A 15,861-nucleotide genomic window follows, 5' to 3' on the forward strand; every position below is an offset into this window, starting at 1 on the left:
TATTTAGTTGGTCAATTGTAACTATAGTCACACATCTTTTTATGAAGTGGAGTCATTCTGAGATCTGCTTCTCATATTAAACCATGGTATGTTTGAACACATATTCTCATGTTAAACCATGGTATGTTGAAAATTTGAAATACATATTCTCATATTAAACCATGGTATGTTGGAACACATATTAAACCATGGTATGTTGGAACACATATTAGACCATGGTATGTTGGAACACCTATCTCCATGAGTAAACTGTAATTCATTCATTAAGATGTAGATTCAAACCTATTCTAACTCTTTAATATATACCGCAGGTACACAGTGAAACTTAAGGAATTATATCCCTTTTTGCTAAAAAGCTAAATATAACACAAATCAGTTAAACGAGGTCTTTATTATTGTTGCATTTTAGAGATACTGAATATTAGATATAAGATATTGCGGTGGGGATACGCAGCTTAGCCTACTCTGATTTAGAGGGAGAGGAGTTTCCACTAACTTGCTCGTGTATACTTTTATAATCATTATATCTGCCTACATTTTATGTTTAATGTTCACCAGCCTCTTGATTTTTTCTAATGAAACTAATGTTTTGAGAAAACCTCAAAGTCCAAACATCATATGTCGAAAATTACTTTGGGTGAAAAGTCAAATATTCGCACAAGTTTTACGTTGTACGATGGAGCAGTTGTATTCTAAACGATCATAAACAGAGGTTTGACTATGTAATATGTTAGTTGGAGCGTAGGTTGTTGGTTAGGTAGACGATTGTCATTTCTGCGAGCTAAATTTTGGCCGATAGTGTTTTAGTCAGCGTTAATGACAGACAGATAAGGTGCTCAGGTCCAGGTCAGGGTTGCTTGAACTATCAAACGAAATTTTTATGGAAACAAAGGTGATAGCAAGATACGTTATATCACTTTCACTGAGATCGTCTCTGGTATCTTTAGCCGACAAAACTAGGCGATGCATAACTTTTCTGAACGAAGATCAACATGAACATCATATGTGTTTAGGTTACAGAATTGGCGTCTGGTGGAGCTTTGCTTGATCGACTGAGAGATGATGGCCATAAGATTCTGGTCATGCGTCTGTGTGACTATGCTGCGCAGATAGCTTGTGGCATGGCCTACCTAGAGAGGAAGAGGTACATCCATAGAGATCTAGCTACGCGCAATGTTTTGTTGGCTGCTGGAGACAAGGTAGGTTGTTCACGTTGACATCATTCGGTTGAAAATTTTGTAGAATTCTATGGAAGTCTTATCAAGAGCGTTATATGGAAGTATTACACTTTCATAGAACATACATTCTTTACAAAGATATCCACATGCCATTATACTTATCAAAACTGGGTGGCTTCCGAAAAAAATGGCTGACTACCTTCATAGGAAGAAGCCATATATTAATTTTGTATGTTGCTGGAATTGTGTTACCTTGACCTGTGTGATTGACGCACTGATTTGATGAACGAGGTTTTCCAGTCAGGAAGAAGATAAGAGATCCACAAGTAGAATCACAATTGCACTTTGGCCAGATGTATAGTCATTAGATACGAGTGGCTCTCTAGATCAATTTTAAAAGGATATGCGTGCGGTGGCTGTGATCATGCAGTAGATTAAAAAGTATATGCATGTAACTGCCATAATCATGCAGTTAAATAAAAAAAACTGTACAATTCACCACCCAAGATTCACAACAAAAAATGATAAGGAAAGTTTCCCAGGCGTGGCCAATAATCCAATGGAAAAGCATGATTAATGGTTTTCTCTGTGGGTAATAGTGAATCATCTGGCTCAGTTGTGTTATCGCTGTGTGACTCAAGTAACCTTGCCTTCAGCTGGTAATATCTATGTTACACCCTCCGAGCATTCACTGTTAATCTTGATGCTTCTTTGTTAGGTGAAGATCTGTGATTTTGGTCTGATGAGAGCGTTACCGAGCCAGCAAGATCACTATGTGATGCCTGAACATAAAAAAGTTCCTTTTGCTTGGTAAGCTCTTGAGTTCGTACCGTAGGAGTTGTTTTCTATTAGAAGGAAGTTGCATATTTAGCATTCTCTTCCTCTGTGACTATTTGTTACATTTGAGGCTATGTCATGCAAGATTACATAAAATTTTATGGCTGTCATTATATGTCTAGTTGCAGTCAAGTTCATATTGTTGGAAAGAGCGAGTCATATTTGGTTACTTTTTACAGCTAGGTTTAGACATACACGTAAAGTTTTTGCTTTTTTTACTATGACATCTGAAAACTCCCTAACTCTTTTATCTTTTTGATATAATAGTTGATTTGCTGAGCTATTATGGGAACTGTAGTAATCGTGTGGTCTACATGAGTCAGAAATTTACTCTTTGTTTTTGTAGAACTTTCAATATCCAATAGATATCATGAGAAGTGTTCATGTGCGCATCCACCTTTGACATTTTTCCATGATTTTATAAGGTTTTGGTAGACAGTGTGAACTGATTTGATGCTAGTTCTTGCAATTGGTAGGTAAAAGGATTATTCTAGTTACGGTATGTGAGTGCCATTAGTCTTCATGTTGTTAATGTGGGATATTACGTGACTATTTGAGGCAAACCTATAATTAGCCAGTAATACTAAAGCTGGCTAGCATGGAAAGTCAGGAAACTGGCCAACAGAACTCGCTGTATAAAATCAGCAGTATGTCAGTTTAAATAGAGCTATTAATTACTATGTTTCTATGGGGCCATCATGCGGATTTGGAGTTGCATTACCGTGCAAATTAAGTGTTTATATGGACATTCGTATGATGTGGATTGACTCCAGCGCCTTGTTGAAAAAAGTAAGGAATTGTACACTATAAGTTGATAATTAGCAATAATTAGTCGATCGAGAAAGAACGACGGAAGTATTGAAAAATGTTTAAAATTGAGTAGTTGGCGCGGTAATTTAATGCGCATTATTCACAAGTGCTGTTTCCATTATTCACAAGTGCTGTTTCCATCATTCACAAGTGCTGTTTCCATCATTCACAAGTGCTGTTTCCATTATTCACAAGTGCTGTTTCCATTATTCACAAGTGCTGTTTCCATCATTCACAAGTGCTGTTTCCATCATTCACAAGTGCTGTTTCCATTATTCACAAGTGCTGTTTCCATTATTCACAAGTGCTGTTTCCATTATTCACAAGTGCTGTTTCCATTATTCACAAGTGCTGTTTCCATAATTCACATGTGCTGTTTCCATCATTCACATGTGCTGTTTCCATCATTCACAAGTGCTGTTTCCATCATTCACAAGGGCTGTTTCCATCATTCACAAGTGCTGTTTCCATCATTCACAAGTGCTGTTTCCATCATTCACAAGTGCTGTTTCCATCATTCACAAGTGCTGTTTCCATCATTCACAAGTGCTGTTTCCATCATTCACAAGGGCTGTTTCCATCATTCACAAGTGCTGTTTCCATCATTCACAAGCGCTGTTTCCATCATTCACAAGTGCTGTTTCCATTATTCGCAAGTGTGATAGATTCGATAAAGTATTGTGAATCACAAAAATCGTTTAGCTTGCAGATTTATACCGTTTCCATGATGCGGTTAACTTTTAATGCGGTTAACTTGCAGATTGGCTCAAATTTGCAAATCATGCTCGTCATGAAAACATAGTGAGTGTAAAGAGAGCTTTCAATATGTGAACTATGTTACTGAATGGCAGTGCCTTTCTCTTTTGGTGTCAAGAAATCTTCATCGTCTGATGGTTTGGGCATCATGCAGCAGCAGAGGCTGCTGAGCATTTATTGGCTTGCCCGCAGGTGTTGGCAGTAGGTACTGTTGTTTGCAGTAGGTACTGCCATATTTGTGTGAGGTTGGTTGTAGGTAATGTGCTACAGGCGTGTAACGCCGTGGTTGTAAGGGCTAGTGGCCAATGGGTGGTTGCTGTGCCATTGTTGTAGCTTGGTGCAGCGTAACAATTCTTTGTTGTTCTACTCACAATTAAGAGTCACTTTTCAAGATCGAACCAAAGCTATGTATAAACTAGAGTTTGTTCACTTCAACTGAAAGTACTTTTTTTAGGACAGCTTTGGAATTCCTATTCACAATGTTTAAACAAGTGACAGTTAATTGCACCATATTTTAAGATAATGCTATGCTGGCAAATAAAAATGATAAATTACAAGTCAGGTATTTTTCATTATACATGCATATTACTTGTTAATACTTGTCTTGCAGTTAAGCTTGTTACAAAAAGTTCAAAAACCTCTCCGAGTCTCTCTGTTGGTTTTTTATTGTTAGCTAAGAAGACGACATGTTACAAGAACGTGCTTATAATCCTTCCTGGGTTGTTTTTGGATTCCCTTCTGTGTTATACAATATAAAAGAATATCTATCTTTGAATGGGCTATGTCCTATGAATATTTATAAACTGGGAGTTATCTTCTTCATGCTGTTTTCAACAACTTTTGTCCGACATGGTAATTTCTTTATAGATAACCCACAAATGAATCAGATTAAAATACTTTGGCGCATTTTTAATGTACACATCTAGTAATCCTAGCCTACTAACATCAAGCTAGTTATGCTGATTTTAGGCTATGGCAACATCTGATTCATCACTATGCCTTGCTTGTTCTAAGGGGTGTATAATTGGAATCTGAACGCGTCATGTGAACCCAACTGCATAAACCTTTTGTGTAAGCGCGTGTAGTGTTTGCATACCGGTCACCTATTGTCTAAATGTAAGAAAGTACATGCGTGATAACCTGCTCTATGACAGAAATGTTATAGGAAGTGTGACAATGGGAGTCTGTACAATGTCCAGCGAAAACTATTACTAGATAGGCAACATTAGTTTAACCAAAGATTACAAAATAAACTTTGTTACAGACAATCATGGCTGCATAGCTTTCGAACCTATTTTTTCAAATAAGTATAAAGAATTTTTATGTATTATGTTTCACTATTTAATATTATGAGCAATATTATATCAGAGTTGATCTTTTGTCAAACTCCACAATTTTTACTGCCTCAGTTTGGTTTTATATTATGAAAACAGCATACACTGTATCTCTAATGTTTTGGTGCACTGAAATATAAAAACAGCAAATTTCTCACTATGATCTTTTACTCGAATGTTTACATACCTTATCATGTCAAGGGAGGCAACCCTGAATTTGCTTTCGGAAAACAGGACAAAAATTCAGAAAAGCGACAAATTTAATTCATAAGAATCTTACTACTATACAAAACTTAATAGTAGCAAAATAAACTGAAAGCTTATCATTTGTCTTATATCTTAGAACAATAGGTGCTGGCAATGGTTTTATGGTAAACTTTTGAGTTGCATAAGGCAATACTGATCAGCAATGGCTTTTTGGGAAATGGTCATGTTAATTTATGTGAGCAAATTTGACATGTATTGACAGGTGTGCTCCTGAGAGCTTGAAGAGGAGACAATTCTCACATGCGAGTGATGTGTGGATGTATGGAGTAACTCTATGGGAGATGTTCAGCTATGGAGGGGAACCATGGCTTGATTTGAATGGTTCACAGGTACTGTTGTCAGTTTTAATTAATTTTGAATACTATCAATGTTTGCAAAATCTCGGCTCATTCAAAATTTACAAGAACAACAGAACTATGAATAAAACACCACCCAAATGTCGCAGCAAAAACTTAAAATGACCAAAAAATTATCTAAAGTAATTATAATTGAATCACTCCTTAGCTGCCTGCTGTTTGGATCGTTTCTGAACGTTTCTAGTTTTTGTGTGGCGTAAACGTTCGATGCTCTAGTCCTACTACGACATGTTGTCTTTCTGATTTTGAAAAGTATATTTTCTTCTGCAGAATCATTCGATCTTTTAAGTTTCATTTGCATCGCGGCATTTAATAGCTTCTATTGAAGTTGCTCAGTTGACAGAGTTCAATCAAATACTATATACTGATATCTTGTATGATTGACTCTCTTGTTTAATTGTGCCAGACACAAAATGTACATTGTGTCTTAATGGATATGAAGAGATATCTTAGCTAGCGAGAACAGATTGGGCAAATGAAAAGAGGCTAGCAATGACATTAATAGTTCATTTTACGCAGACATGAATTGAAAAGGTAGACAAACAGATCAACGTAAAATGAAGCTTTTCGTCATCAATATCTAATTTTTTTATTAAATGATAATTTCATCTCTATCTTTTTTTGTAAAAAAATGACTAGAGCATAAATTGAACTTTTTATTAATTGCTTAGAATCCTTATTCACGACCAACTTGACCGTGCTACCATTATGTGAGAACGATTCCTTTGCTAGTTGCTGTATGAATATAACGAAAAGTCAACTGAAGATTGAATGAACAAGCTATAGCAAAAGTCGTGTCCATCTATTCGTCTGGAAAAAAATATTGCGTCATCCGGGATTTGAACTCACAACATTCGGCTTAGTAACCAACACTCTTGCACCTGGGCTAATCATTTGCCTCCAAGCTTAATTGAGTACACGTACTCATATCACGTGCACTTTATCGGCACACCTGATGCTTTCTCACGGCACATGAGACAGGCAGGGTGCTTGTAATAATCATATAGCAGATACCGTAAAATCTCTAATTGAACGCCACGTCTATTTGAATGCTACCTCTACTTGACCGCCACTATAGGAGAAGGGTTAAAAAATAGAGCGCCACTCTTTAATTGAACTTATAAATTCGCAGATTTATAGCATCCTTGCATTTATCTCAACTCGCTTACAATGGATCGACGCTCATAACTCCTCTTCTATTGCACAGCAAAAGACGGTTTTGGCTGCAAACTGTAGTAAACATATCAATGCTGAGCTGTTATGCAACAATGTTAAATATAGTTAAAAATGAAAATGTGCCTTAAAATTTAGAATGCAATAAAAAATTTACAACTCAAACGAATTGCGAAGCAGGGCACAGGCTGTAATATCATCACAGGTTAATTGAAAGCAGAGAGCTATTTTTCGGCTTCCCAAAACGTATTTAGATGGAAATCTTTGAAAAAGTTAGATGGAAGTTAGCAGATCTATTGCATCCAAAAGGGTTAAAGTCGCTCCGTCCATCGATTTTACAAGTATGTTGATTTGCTTGGTAGATTTTAGAGAAATTGGAGAAAAAAGAGAGGTTGGCAAGACCCGACAGGTGCCCATCAGAATTCTTTGAACTTATGATGCTGTGCTGGTCGGCTGATCCAGCTGATAGGCCAAGCTTTGCAGGTAGGGCAAATAGCAGAAGAAAACAAATTTTTCTTTTTAGAACGAAAGTGATACAGGCAGAGATTGTGACAGGTGGATTGTGATAGGTGGATTGTGATAGGTGGATTGTGACAGGTGGATTGTGATAGGTGGATTGTGACAGGTGGATTGAGACATGTCGATTGTGACAGATGGATTGACCTGATCTCCTTTGCTCAGTTTGCGTAACACTGCCTGTGACTGAGATAATTCAAGGAGTTGTTTCCCACCTGATCCTATGCCTTAGTAAACTTGACTGACTTTTTGACCTTTGTTCTTTTTGCACTTACGGTTTCCAGAAGTTTCCAGTCTAATTCCAAAGTTTCAGGTCGATTGGACTATTAGTTGTTGAGATGCTAAAATACTGAAGTACTTCTAGACAACTTAGAAATTAAAAATGGCTGCTGACAGGGCATTAGTTTCTAATGACATACTGGTTGAGATTCTTAGTAATAAAATATTTAAAATACCCAGCTAGAGTCAAGCTAGCGAGTGAAGCTGGAAGGCTTATTTTTGGCAATGAGGGCTCTACACTAAAACCATTTGTTTTTCTATTCATAATAAATATACACACTCTATCAGACTCGGTGTACATCAACCATTATATTTCTTCAGTTACCTCTATAAATCACTTTGAAAGATTATGAGAAAACTCTTTACTCTATTTGATTTCTGTTTGAGTTTTACAAGCTTAGAGCTTCAAAATGATATTCAGTTTAAAAAGAATTGTGCTATCGTAAGTACATTCACAGTCGATGGAATGGTTATTAATATGGTTCAGGATCAGGGGACATGCTTGTGTATACATGACTAGACTTAAAAGTGTTAAACCACTGGTACTGGATGTTCTTTTACCATTACTCTGTCCAGCTGTCAATCACAGGAATAGGACTAAATATGTTGCCTAGTAAGCATCTTAATTGAGTCATATTAGTGCTTTGTGAGGGTTAAAAACTTGAAGACTTCTATGTACTGACAATGCCTGGCAGGTCTCAAGCAAATGACTCATGAAGTTCGACCGAGAGAAATGAAAGTGAGTAAAGCTTACAGTGAGACGGAGGAAGGGAAGATTAGACTAGAATTGGGTGACATTATCACCATCATTGATGGGAGGTAAGGAAAGATAATTGCCACTTCGATACTAGTCAGTCAGGTAGTACAATTTTTTTTAGAAGTTCCTTTTCTAATATTTGCTGTAAATATTTTTTTTACTTTTCATGTCAAATTTGAACACTTATACTTGTCAAATGTTTGACTCAACATTCAAAGTAATTTTTGCCATGCAATACCGTAAGTCCTCATGCTCAAGCCGCGCGGCTTGTGCTCAAAACCAGATGATTCACGAAAGAAAAAATAATCCTCCAACAAGCCGCGTATGCCCACAGAGCGCGGCTAATGACCGAGGTTTTGTCGTCCTTGACCCCTTCAGGGGCGAGAGTGTTGAGAAGGGTTTCGTTATACCCAGTACTCTTGAATAAGAAAACAGGCTACATCAGTACGTGTGAAAAGAATTTTCTTTTACTTCCAAGTTCGAATTAAAATTTCTAAACCCTTGCATCAACAACTTTTAGTCATGTCTCAGCTAAAAATTTTTTGCGCTGTTAGAAGGCTTCACGTTTATGGAAATATGCGGTCAGGAATGAAACGGTTTTAATGACCTACGACTGAGGTGAGGTAAACATTAGCGATCAATTCTTCGTTAGCAGTCTAAAGTATTCCATAAACATGACCCTGAAAATAAACGAGTAGGTTGCCAAAATTCCGTACATAAAAGTGTATCATGACTGCAGTTCTATGGTTATAGCGTGGAACTGAGCAGAGACCGTATTTATCGAGAAGCCTCCCTAAGCCTTGCGTAAGTTTTAAAAACTTGGATTTAGCCGCTGCTTATTACCTTGAACCAGAAGCCGCGCTCAACGACAAGCCGTGCGGCTTGAGCATAAGGACTTACGGTACTCAAAGTTTCTTGAAGTGTCATAAATGAATGTAAAAAACAAAAACCGTAGTGTAATAAAAAATAAATTAATCACAGTACAGTCACACCTCAACATGCGAGCTTAATGCGTTTTTGGGACTGAGGTTGTATACCAATTTGCTTACATCTCCAGGCAATATTTCCTATATAAAATGTCTACGTACAAATTAATCCATTAGCATACTATGAACAAAAGCACCTAAACATAATGTTACGTTGGAAAAACGTATTTTTAATTGTAATCCAGTACATGCGCTAAAAAGTGACAAACACCTATGTAGTTGTTATGATCTGCAATAAAATGTAACATCACCATGTACGCTACCTTTTGGAGTTTTACCTTCGAGGCTGACGTTGTGGATAACCACTGTCTGAGAGAGACTAGAGCGATACACTAGATTTGGTACACTAAACTTTTATGACCCTACGTAACAGAAACTTTGAATTTAAATTGAATGAATTTAGCTTATAAACACACATTTGAAACTGAGTTTTAATATCTTACTAAACATTAATTTTGTCATCATGTTTTTAATATCTGTTTCCGGTTAGCCGCGTTTTGCTTCACGCTCGCTAGAATTTTTAGCCAACCTTTTAAAAAATTTTTCAAACTGATTCGAGAAGAATGTATACTTGGCCATTCTCACATACTTGACCATATGGTGTCCATTGACAACCGGCGCGTATGCTTGTATCTCAAAGATTACTCGTATCACAAGAAAGAAACTTGCTAGAAAATCAGCTCGTATCTTGAGTTTCTCGTATGTTGAGGCACTCGTATGTAGAGCTATGACTGTATTCATGTATTCTAATTAGAATACTTTATCACAATTGCTGCGATATAGAAAGTAAATTGCAGAACAAAGTAATTGTTTTCGTTCCACTGTAGCAATCAAGAGATCTGCGTCTAATCAACAGTACAAGTATTATAATTTGCTATGCGTTATGTCAGAAAGAAAATGCATGCAAGCTCTCAACTAGAAAGTGGTTATTCTGTAACACACATACATGTAGTATTTGATTTCCTTTATCAAAGTTAGCACAGCATTAACTGATAAGCATGATATCAAATATGTACATATCAGTGCCGACATCGATACCACGACCGGAAAATCTTTAGTTACAGCTAGCAATAGCCCCGCAATGCCCGGGATGTCGTTCATTTTCTATCAAAAAGCCTGCAGTTGGGAGTTTGAAAGGCTGGTTCTCAGGAATCAGATGGAATTTTAAATGTTTTAACGGCAGTTTTAAAACCAAATATTTTTAACAACCTGTTAAAATCGCAGAAGAAGGAAGGCACAGAGCATACGAATATGAAGTTTGCATGAAACTGACCAAAAGTGTGGAACTGCATAGCATTGACATAGAGTAACAGACACACCAAGTGGGATTTATTGATAGAGATTTAAGCTAATATAAATCGTTGTATGTCAGTTGCTTCTCTATTTAAGTCTTCTTGAACCTTCAAAAACAGCTGCAGTCTCTTTAATAAAATTAATATACTTTTCTTGTAGTGCCAAGTTTTAAGAGCTCTAAATTTAATTATTATAAAATCATTTTTAGTGGTTTTTTTGTCAGGGTTATGTTATAGTTTTGTAGTATGATGTCACATAGAAATTAAATCTCTAAATATTTCTTGTTAACAGCTGATGAGAGCTGATTGCGGCAGCACGATCTATTGTAAACAATAAGGTCATTCGCATAAATTTATTTTACCTGTTTGAATAAATTTCGAGTGTAGCATTTGTAATGAGGATAATTATTAATTGTAGATACTTACATGTTCACCTTTATAGGCTAATGGATGTTTACCTTTACAGGCTAATGGATGTTTATCTCTATAGGCTAATGAATGTTTACCTCTATAGGCTAATAAAATGACTAGTTGGTCTGGTACTATATCTGCCCATTGCCCCATTGCATTTTTTCAGTGCAGAGAAGTTTTACTGGCTAGGTCAAAATAGAAGCAATACAGAGGTAGGACAATTCCCGAGAGCCTGCCTTGATCGACCGAGCGAAGGAGGCGACATCAGCCATCCTATCAAGTACAGCTTTATTCATACTGGTCATGGCAGTGCTGATGGCCAATCATGGGGTGATGTCATGCATATAGATGAGTGAGTACCTGCTAGCACCTGCTGGCTAGTGTCATTGATTGACAAGTTAGCTGTTAAGCATACAACACTTGCAGTTTGATTGCGTGCATTGTAGGTTCAAATAGAGCTGATACTAACCACAAACCATAGAGCATTGTGACAACCAGTTAGACCACCAGATGTTTGGCAATGCAACTTATTTACTGCTAGCTCAAGGAGAGTTTGCTTTACCCCAGAGCTCATGCCAAACCTTACAGTAGTTAGTCGTAGTACTAGGCACTTGCTGTGCGGTGTTCCTTTGAAGTGTGAGCTCCGTAAATTTCTTGGAGTCGTCTTTTCTGCTCTAAAAGTAATTCCTCGATCAGTGATTGTATCTGCTAGGTTGATGGATATCTGGTCTGTTAGAGTTGGGAGCTGTTAAAGTAAAGGCATAAATACTTGTAAATATATAGACTGAAGTTTGTCTATACTGGCAATAAACCTGGAGGGGATGCTTACTGACTCGTCTCAATGTTAACATGTGCCTCCTGCATTGAGGCCACACTCTAATTAATTTGTTTCAAGATTTTAAGGGTAACAATTGTTTTTCATTTAGTTCATTCTTTAACTAAAAATTCATTTAAATTTTTTTATTTGAATATTTATTTATATTTAAATATGATAAATATTTTTAGTAATGGTATATAGCAATAAAAATACATGTATATTACGTAAAACAATGTAAAAAACTAAAAGTACAGTCTAGTGAAAAGATTATCTAGTCATTTTAAATATAAGAAACTAAACATCTCAAGCATTGTGAGGTTCATGCCATCATTCAAATGACTATGTTTAAAAAAATTTCTTTGAAAAATGTGCAGTTGTTTTCAGTTGACCACATTCTATTGTAATGGTTCTCAGATAGCATAGAATTATTAAAAACTTCATTCAGTCCAAAATATATTCGATCGCATTAATGACATGGTTTTTAAATTGAAAATATAATAAAAAGTCTTCTGCGAATATTTTTTATGGTTTTGTTGTATTGACCGATTTACGTAATCTCTCTGCTACAGAAATATTTATTCCGTTTACCATTTGAGATGATAGCAAACAGCTTTTCTGTTTGTTTCACACAAATGTCTTTATTTCCTTGCTGATGCATGCATGGTTAGATACTGTAATAGAGAGTTTGTTGTTATACAAGCACTCACCACGGTCTCCACTATATGGAAGAAAAAAAACCTTCTAAACCTCCTGGAATATATACTTGGGGCATTCGTAAGCCGAGAGGGCTAGAGAGTCCTATAGGCTCGTTTTAGAGGCGTAGCCTTCCAAAGCCATTCAGGCGTTTTTAGCGCAAGTTTTTAAAACATAGTCGGGCATGCGGGAGACGCCTGCATATACAACATTTGTCATAAAGAGTATATTTATGAGTGTTTACATCGTAAATATAATGACAATATAAATATACAATGAATATCTGTCAACATTACTATCACAGTTCTTTTAAATAATAAAACATTACGTAGGAATTTTTTTTTGCAGAACTAAGTAACAGTAAACTGCAGCTTACTGTTATTTTGTTTTTGACTAGTAACAATGGTATTAAATGTGTTATAAGGTAAGAAAGGTATTGAAAGGCAACAAAGATATTAAAGGGTGACAAAGGTATTGCATAGTAACAAATGTGTTGAATGATAACAATGGTATTGAATAGTAACAAATGTGTTGAATGTTAACAAAGGTATTAAAAGGCAACAAAGGTGTAAAAGGCTAGCAAAAGTATTGAAGAGTTACAAAAGTATTGCATGGTAACAAAAGTATTGCATGGTAACAAAAGTATTGCATGGTAACAAAAGTATTGCATGGTAACAAATACATAAAAGACATGCAATCAAATGTACTGCTAAAGGTTTTAAAAGATCCCAAATAACTTGTCCATCTGTTCTATAAGTTGGTTTATCTCCTCACTAACATATATGCTTAATCCTAGAAATTATAATCAATTAGAAATTTCAGCTGAAGAATTCATCATAAAACAACATTTTTTGAAGAAACCGAAATCTTATTTTGGTCTCACTTGTTTGCGCATCAACCATCCCAGTTATCATGACCATCTGTGGCATACCTTATAGAGACCTTGTCAGCATTGTGGCAGGTCAAGGGTTGCTTGCAAGACATCTTGCTGTCAATGTTTGTTTACGCATCGAACACATTAGGACGGAGAGTTTTTTCTCTACCTATATCCATTGACAACATTTTAGAGTTTATTTGGCAAATCCACAGCAGCCAGAAGATATGATTCATGCTGGTGCAACTGAGGAGTTGCCTCCCCACAGTTCTAGTCTACTTATGCCAGCTGAACCAATGCTTCCCCATAGACAAGTCGTTGCTACAGATGTATACAGGTAATACCTAATACTCGTTAGCAGGACTATAGCCTCAGAGATAAGATTTTAATGTTAGAAGGGGATAGGTAAAGAAGAACGAAGAAATTGCTCGTATATTTTTGTGGAGATAAATTAATTAGCATATAAGCAGAGGTGGAACGCTCCTCGACTGATATTGAATATAACTTCTCAATAAGTTTTCACATCATTCTTAAGGTGGTGTCGGCAATTACATATGAATATAGGCACACATAATTGTCTTTTGTTTCTATTTTATTTATTTACGGTTTCAATGTTATTTTTGGATGCAAATTAAATATAACCACATATTTCAAAAGATAATATGACCTTCAGATAAGACTAACCCGAGTTTTATCCTGAATATTTTGGTTCTAGCTTATGTCATTGCCAAATGGCTTGAGCCACCAAACATTCTGTGGCAAAATAAAATTCAGTACATGGTTATTTAATGATACAATAAAAAACATCTTAATGTATTACCAGTGAATGCTGTTATAAACATCGTATTCCATAAACACTGTCATAAAAGCATTATTTTCAATCCTCCAAAAATATTACTGTATAGCATATCATGTTATAGGTATATAAACCGGAACAAGTCTGTTCATGTGATTGTATGTCAGTGAGCTACGTATATTGAACAAATATTTGATGTATAGCATATCATGTTATAGATATATAAATTGGAACAAGTCTGTTCACGTCATTTTATGTCAGTGAGCTACGTATATTGAACAAATATTTGATGTATAGCATATCATGTTATAGATATATAAATTGGAACAAGTCTGTTCATGTGATTGTATGTCAGCGAGCTACGTATATTGAACAAATATTTGATGTATAGCATATCATGTTATAGATATATAAATTGGAACAAATCTGTTCATGTGATTGTATGTCAGTGAGCTACGTATATTGAACAAATATTTGATGACACTTGCTAGTCTGACATAATGAGCAGACGTATACTCCACCATTCTGATTTATACAGTCAGTCTGATGTCGCAGCGGTTTGCATAAAATTCTAAGCGGCAAGGCCTTCCATATTCGTTTTAACGAGAGAAAACCTGGTTAAGACAAGTTACAGCAACTTGTTTTTATGTCAATCTTCACTAAACCTTCCGCACCGTCTCTATAACATATGTTTTTGAGTTTTTAGAAGAATTTTCAAGAAACTTTGTATATTACTCAGAAGGCAACTCCGAGATTTCATTGTGCTTCTGATGATATGAATGCTTTCTTATCTACTGATATACACACTAGGTTTGTCTTAGGGAAGGATGGAGCAATCTTGATGAATTAAAACTTTTCAGAAGGGGAGGCCAAGTGCAGACAATCTTGCAAACATCGAATATGATGTCTCCTTAGCTTAATGTAAGGAGAGGCTGTGCATGTTTCTTGCACAAACATTGGCTCTGTGATTTTGGCTTGGCATGGTTGAAACCTCAGCGCCTGGAGGATTTAATGTTGGATGCCACTCCCGTTCCCAACAGTGACCTTTTGTGGGAATTGAACCCCCCTTGACCTTGTTTGCAGGTCAAACATTCTAGACCCCTTGGCCAGAGTGAGGCTCGGGGCCTAAAGCCTGGTTCCCATATCGATTGCGAGACTCCGGCAGTAACATGCGCAGCAAAACGCTTGCGACGCTATGCACGGCGGGATCTGTTCACATCAAATCGTTAATAATATCGTAAACATAATTGCGTAATCAAATAAAATGTTCGCTCGCCATACCGTTTCTATAATGGTGACCTTTACCCGTACAGTGCATTTCGGGAAGGTTTTGCCTGCGGCCGTTTGCGAAATTTGAACAGCGTTAAACTATTGCGATGCCGCCGGCAACTACTGGTGGTCCTCGGCTGTACCCGGCGCATACGTTCCCATTTCATCACTAATAGCCTGCGTGCTGTCGCCGGTGCTTTGCGACGTATATGGGAACCAGGCTTTAGCCTCACTCTCACTTTAGAGAGTGAGGCTAAGGCTGGTTTTTAGGGGCTGATTTATGCTAATCCATCTTCAGCCATATTTGATTTTTTATCTTTCTGCTTAAAAATGAAACAGAGTGAACAGAACAAGATGGTTAAAACAGAAGCCGGGACACACAAGGTGTTGGTTAGATCAAAAGTTTGTAGCAGTGCTTCAAATCTCTGTCTCATAAGTTTTTTCCGGAAGCTGCAAAGGG

The 15,861-nt window shown here is 36.6% G+C and overlaps 1 protein-coding gene across 1 annotated transcript in view; it reads left to right on the forward strand.

The window, feature by feature from the left end:
- Nucleotides 1-15,861, forward strand: part of LOC137404666 (activated CDC42 kinase 1-like) — a 49,167-nt gene that overhangs the window by 13,207 nt on the left and 20,099 nt on the right. The window contains exons 7-13 of the mRNA XM_068090889.1: nucleotides 1,014-1,199; nucleotides 1,897-1,988; nucleotides 5,385-5,511; nucleotides 7,074-7,194; nucleotides 8,202-8,325; nucleotides 11,119-11,304; nucleotides 13,530-13,673. Of these exons, the coding sequence (XP_067946990.1) occupies nucleotides 1,014-1,199; nucleotides 1,897-1,988; nucleotides 5,385-5,511; nucleotides 7,074-7,194; nucleotides 8,202-8,325; nucleotides 11,119-11,304; nucleotides 13,530-13,673 (980 nt within the window). The remainder of the gene's footprint in view (nucleotides 1-1,013; nucleotides 1,200-1,896; nucleotides 1,989-5,384; nucleotides 5,512-7,073; nucleotides 7,195-8,201; nucleotides 8,326-11,118; nucleotides 11,305-13,529; nucleotides 13,674-15,861) is intronic.

The sequence above is a fragment of the Watersipora subatra genome, chromosome 9 (assembly GCF_963576615.1).
Source record: "Watersipora subatra chromosome 9, tzWatSuba1.1, whole genome shotgun sequence".
Classification (NCBI taxonomy): domain Eukaryota; kingdom Metazoa; phylum Bryozoa; class Gymnolaemata; order Cheilostomatida; family Watersiporidae; genus Watersipora; species Watersipora subatra.